This window comes from Coptis chinensis, chromosome 3, assembly GCF_015680905.1.
Source record: "Coptis chinensis isolate HL-2020 chromosome 3, ASM1568090v1, whole genome shotgun sequence".
Classification (NCBI taxonomy): Eukaryota; Viridiplantae; Streptophyta; class Magnoliopsida; order Ranunculales; family Ranunculaceae; genus Coptis; species Coptis chinensis.
This window is the reverse complement of record NC_141458.1, coordinates 90,806,391-90,812,390: the sequence shown is the minus strand read 5'-3', so window position 1 is coordinate 90,812,390 and position 6,000 is coordinate 90,806,391. Positions and strand designations below refer to the sequence as shown.

The 6,000-nt window shown below is 36.3% G+C and overlaps 1 protein-coding gene and 1 pseudogene across 1 annotated transcript; one reads left to right on the top strand and one right to left on the bottom strand.

Annotated features, from left to right (window-relative positions):
- Positions 1-228: 228 nt before the first annotated feature.
- Positions 229-1,744, bottom strand: LOC147511586 (F-box/LRR-repeat protein At3g58980-like). Its single transcript, XM_086599392.1, has 4 exons — positions 1,291-1,744; positions 1,005-1,157; positions 593-905; positions 229-496 (listed from the first exon to the last, which is right to left on the bottom strand). The coding sequence occupies exons 1-3, from the start codon at positions 1,579-1,581 to the stop codon at positions 624-626; spliced, it is 726 nt and encodes a 241-aa protein (XP_086455518.1). The 5' UTR covers positions 1,582-1,744; the 3' UTR covers positions 229-496; positions 593-623.
- A 1,235-nt stretch (positions 1,745-2,979) lies between these two features.
- On the top strand, positions 2,980-4,085 carry LOC147511585 (protein PLASTID MOVEMENT IMPAIRED 1 pseudogene; annotated as a pseudogene).
- Positions 4,086-6,000: the final 1,915 nt, after the last annotated feature.

Below are 6,000 nucleotides of genomic sequence, written 5' to 3'. Positions count from 1 at the left end.
TCCATGAAGATGGTAGATGGGCTAAATCCGTATGGTCATTAGGGCTCGTTTCGCTCGGGTCATTAGGTCGATTAAACTCCATGAAGAAAACGTTCTTTCATTTTCACTCTGTAATGATTAATGATGATTTGGTAAGTGCTTGATAGAGATATATCAATGAAAGGAGAACACCTAAGAGAAAAGTTTAATATGCATGCAATTGCGACATTTAAATGAAAGAAAAAGCTTGAAAGCGTAATTTCAGAATGAGAGAAATCAATTCGACAAACAAAGCAAGTTTCTAAATGTTAGTTTGTAGTACAACTTCAGCTTATGGCCCCAAAAGTAAGACTTGGTTATATTTGGAGACCATTCCAAACTCCAATTGAATCATCCTCGAATCAGATGAAGTGTTTCTTTGAACATGCCCATTTCTACTGTATGCTCAACTGTCCCAAGCTTCCTGTTCGTTGACTTGATGAACTTAGTTTCTTTCAGATTTTCACCTCCAACATTCCTAATAATCAGTCAGAATGCACTAGTGTTAGAAAATATAGCCAGAGTAGTGTCGAAGTCAGCTTTTGTCGAGAATGAAAAAGGCAATGGCCCTTACATGCCCAAATCTCATAAATCTTGGGATTGCTTTAAGAGATGTCAATTACACTATGCATGGAGCCTTTAGGAACCATTAGCAATTGTTTAGTAACCTCCAATTGCTTATCTGGATCTGACAGTAATTTAGAAGAGGAAATGATAGTCATTATTTCCAAGGCTCTTGCATTCTTCAGCAAAAATTTAAGGAAACATAGCTCATTCTTGCTTCCACTAAATTCCCAGACTTCAACTGACTTAAGGTTCGACAGAAAATCTCGAGGAGTCACCTGATCTGTCACACCATCTTCTTCAAATTCACATACACCAAGTCCCTAGGTTAAAATCACACCAAACTTTAGACGAGCGAATACAAATACTAGTAATAAAGGAATAAATGAAGAGAACTATATACTAATATACTAGAAACTTACATAGTCAATGAAAAGACATTCCATGTTAGGCAAGTAGTGAAGCAACTCCGTCAAATATTCACCATTAAACCAATCCACACCCACGCTCAATCTCACATATTTCAAGTTTGAAAATTTTAGTAAATTTTCTGTGAGACCTGCTTTAGAGAAAGTCTTGAATATCAAACCATGTTACAACATTTATCAGGAATCAGCTATCCAAAGGGTATAAAAAGTATTGGCAACAACAATGAGGTTATCTGACACGCATGTAAACTAGAAAAGCCAAAAAGAACAAAGAACCTACCTCAATTGAATCATCAGATAACCTAAGATCCTTTACATCACAGATCGGTTTAAGAATCTTATCCACACGCTGACCAATTTTTCGGGCGCTACAGATATCAATAGATGCATTGAATAGAGAGAACAGGTTGTATAATGATAACTCATACGCCATATTGCAATCCAACTCCAAGGATACGAGACTCTCTGCATAAACCTTTATCTCACAATCATAAACACTATCCTTATGCTCTAAAATATCAAGTATTACCAGTCTCTTTAGGACGGGAGCAGAAATGTTGATAGCCTTCATCTTCAACCATAGACAATTCAAGAAAACAAGCTCTTTAAGGAAATAGTTAAGTTTGGACTTTGGAGAGAGAAGGAGCGAGTCACGAGAAAACCCTTCGTGAGAGTCTATTTCGTATTTCGAAATTTCGATTTTTAAGTAAAGTCCGTAAACGGACGTCCGTCTAAGAGCGGGGCTGTATATATATATTTCCGATATTATATATATATATATATTAGTTTTTGGGTATACAATATACATCTCGACTATCGAAATTTCCTGCCTTGATTTTAGGGGTCTAACGATAATATAAAATGAGGAAAACTTGAGTTAGGTTTTTTCTTTCTTTTCATAGTAAGTGACATCACGTGAGAAATGCTTTGGTCAAATATTGAAATCGAAATAGGGTTTTTGTTTTGTGAAATATCGATATGGTGAGATGAGTTTGTGGTGTGAAATACTAGTTGGAGTCCACATTAGCAAAAACAATTTGGGGATTTATTTAACTGTAGACAACATAAGCATGATTGGACAACATGTATCAATTGAAACTTTTTGAAAATTCCTTTTTTTTAATAAAACAAATATATGTTACTTTTTTTGAAACCAAAATGAAAATTCGTTGTTATTTTTTTTTGTCATAATCTCTTAAAAAGATTATAACTGAGTTTAGTGGGTATCATTTCTAAATAGGTATCTTCATGACTACATTTTTTGGTGCACTTATTGGTGCATTCTCTGCGTACGCGTAGACTCGAAAGATTATGTGTATACCGATTACCAACACTCTATTCTATGGTTTGAGACTTGGAGTGAGGAGGCTGGAATCTTATAAAACAAAAGCATAGTATGTAGCAAATGCAATTATGCAACACTATCTTTATCTATTCTACCCTATAATGAGGCGCATGCAAATGAGCCATTTGGGCATGGCAAATCCGTTCGCACCACTTTGGACCGTTTTGTCTCTAGTTTCCATTTTAAATTACAATAAAGTCGGCTAAATGCAATTGTAATATTTATTATATTTTAGGAGCTAAAAGATAATATACTATAAAGATGAAGCTGATTTTATTAGTGGCGTGGGCCAATTTTTTTATTGAGTTGTCTCTATCGATACAAGCTCTTTAGACGATTCTATCCCTATTTTGCATTTTAAATTCAAGAAATAGGGCTCAACCCCTTAGTTTTAATCCGGATGAGTGTAAACCCCTTCATATCGGCCCATACCACATAACCTCCTTATTTATCAGCTCATATCACAAAAACTCCCTGCTTTCCAATATCAGTGAAATTCCAGTCCGATTTCTATTTCCTATTTTATTTTATTACCTTTTTTACCCTTCTTCCATATTTGGATAAGATCTCATTGCTTGAAGCTTCTCATCCAAATTAAAAACCTCCTTCTCCATTTCACTGACCTCTTCAGCCTCAGCATCATTTCGAGTAGGCAAGAAATCCGAGCGGATGACAAGGCTAGTTCTGGCGATAAACAAGGGATTTGGAATTGGAAGCCAATTCGAGTGATTTCACATATTAGAATGCAGAAGTTGAGCTGCTTGTTCTCTGTTGAAGTTGTTACTATCCAAGGCCTTCCTGCATCGATGAATGGCCTTCGTCTTTCTGTTTGTGTTAGGAAGAAAGAGACCAAGGATGGAGCAGTGCAGACGATGCCGGCTAGAGTTTTGCAAGGAGCGGCGGATTTTGAAGAGACTTTGTTTCGAGGTGTCATTTGTATTGTACTAGTGGGAGCAAGAAGCAGCTGAAATTCGAGCCCACCAATTTTTGATATATCGTTTCTTTGTTGATCTTTGAAGAGCTTGAATTTGGAAGGAATTATGTGGATTTGAGTCTTCCGGGTTCAGGAATCTATGGCAAAAACTTGGAAGGGATGCGTGTTCGGCAATGGGATACAAGTTATTTTTTATCCGGAAAGGCAAAAGGAGGAGAACTTGTTCTGAAATTAGGATTTCGGATAATGGAAAAAGATGGAGGGATAAGAATTTATAGTCGGGTGAGGGACTAAAATCAGGAAAAGGTGGGGATTCTTCGTCTTCATTTGCTCGCAAGCAATCAAAATCTTCCTTTCAGTGTTTCCAGTCCAAGGTCGACAAAAGCGTAACAAAGTATCAACTCCTTCAAAGACATGGGCCCAAGCTGATTTGCGTGGTATTGATGACTTGAATCTTGATGAACCAGCTCCTATCCATTCAACATTGTCATCTATCCGAAGTCTAAAGAACCTGAACCAAAGGTCGAAGAGGTGGACTTTCCGGAGTTTGAGATTGTAGATAAAGGAGTTGAGATCCAAGATAAAACCGATGGTGAGGATGGAGATTCGAACATGCTCGGATGAGAGATCGATGATCGGCGAGGTTGTTAAAGTAGTACAAGATCCAGTTCATTTGACAAGACTAACTAAGCTAGATACAATTGCCCAACAAATCAAAGCTCTTGAGTCTATGATGGGAGACAAAAGTTCAGCTAAAACAGATGGAGCGAGAATCCGAGAGGTTAGATGCAGATGAAGAAATGTAACAATGGAATTTTTCTGGATGCTTTCGAGGAAGAAGAGAGTGAGAAAAAGAAAGTTGATAAGCAAGATGTGTTATCAATTAAGTCAGAAGCAACTGAGGAAGAGTCCTATGTTTTTCTGCCTGACCTTGGGTTATGGAAATATGAATTTACATATGCAAATATGAAGTTACATATGTGCATACAAATTTACATATGCAAATATGAAATTTCATAGACATTTTTTCTAACATCTGGCAGGTGACACAGGTTATGTAAATATGAATTTTCATATGTAAATATAAATTTACATAGGATGACGTCAGCCCGGTTTGTCCTTAAGTCGAAATTATAAGTAAAGATTGATGACGTCAGCCCGTTTTTTACAAGGGTATTTTGGTCTGTTTTGGCTTTAATGTTATGTTTTAAATAATAGGGAGGTTTTATGCATGTGTTCGGTTAGAGGGGGTTTTTATGCTGGTTATGTATCAACCAGGGAGATTAAACCCAAAATCTGATTTTAAATTACAAAATAATTGTTTTTATATTATTATTAATAATTGCTATAATTTAGGGGCAAAAATTATTAAGAGTATTTTGAAAAAATTGGTCAGGCCAAACTAATTGTGACATAGACACGTGACAACGTAACCACGTGCTCAAAACTAGTTTTTATAAAGATGTCATGTGATTGTCGTTATGTATCTCATATTGTAATGTCGGCATAACAGTCCAAACTCCAAAATATATTATATTACCAAATCTACAATGCGCAGGGGTTTCAATACATTCCCATGTGCGCATATCTGGACCGTACATACGTAATCTTTGACATTTAAGATGAGAAAATGTTTAAAGGATAAAACCGGAAGAAAACTGGCCATAAAATTTGTTTACTTCTCTCGGTTCCAAGTTTCTAACTTGCTCTAAACTCGCGCTCTCTGTCTCCCATTATTTTCAGTTTCCTCAAATTTCAAATACTTTTCTCTCTTCTCAATTCTTCATCAAACTATCGGGATTTAGTAATGGCGGCATCGAGCGGTCTTGAATTACCGGAAGAGACTCGTTTGAAGATGGAGAACTACTATGGGTTGCGATTGAAAGATTTTTTTGGTTTCGATTGTAGTAGAAAGTCTTAACTGTTTTGAAGATTTTTAGGCCTAAATTGCAATCACTTAAGTTAATGTAAAATTACTCCTCTTTTGAGTAAATTTTAAGTTAATTTATTCTGTGCATGTTTGGTAGGTCAACATGACCCTTCCCTCTCTGTATTTTTGTTAAATATATGATGGGACTGGGTGTGTACATGTGGTGGGAGCTCGAGGTGCTAACGACCTGGTATTAGCTATGGGAAGAGAAATCTTTGAAGAGTTTGGTCGATCCATTGTACGTGGGACACTGGATTATCTCCAAGGATTGAAGGTTTGTCTTATTCTCCAACATCGCTATATAGAGATGTCTCAGTGAATGTATTACCTATTAATTCTATTTACCATCTGCATATGCTTGGAGGGAAGCACATTGAAAGAGTTCTTTCGATTGGGACTTCATTGACTGTTGTTGGAGAGGTGATATTAAATATTAAGAATACATCATTTAAAATGCTAAAAATATATGTTGTTAAACTGTTACCTCTTGTTATTTGTCTTCGACTCTTTGTTGGTGTTACCTCTTATATTTTTGTGTTTCTTTTTTGGCTGCTTAGGCTGTCAAAGATGATATTGGGACAATACTGATTCAACGACCACACAAGGGGCCATTTTATGTGTCCCCAAAAAGTATTGATCAACTCATTGCAAATCTTGGCATATGGTCAAGGTTGTTTTCTAAAATGTGGTACCGAAGTGTTTCATTTTTAATACATTACCAGTTATATGTTATTGACTTGCTACAATTGGTACAAACTACTGAGTTCTACAAGTACGCCTC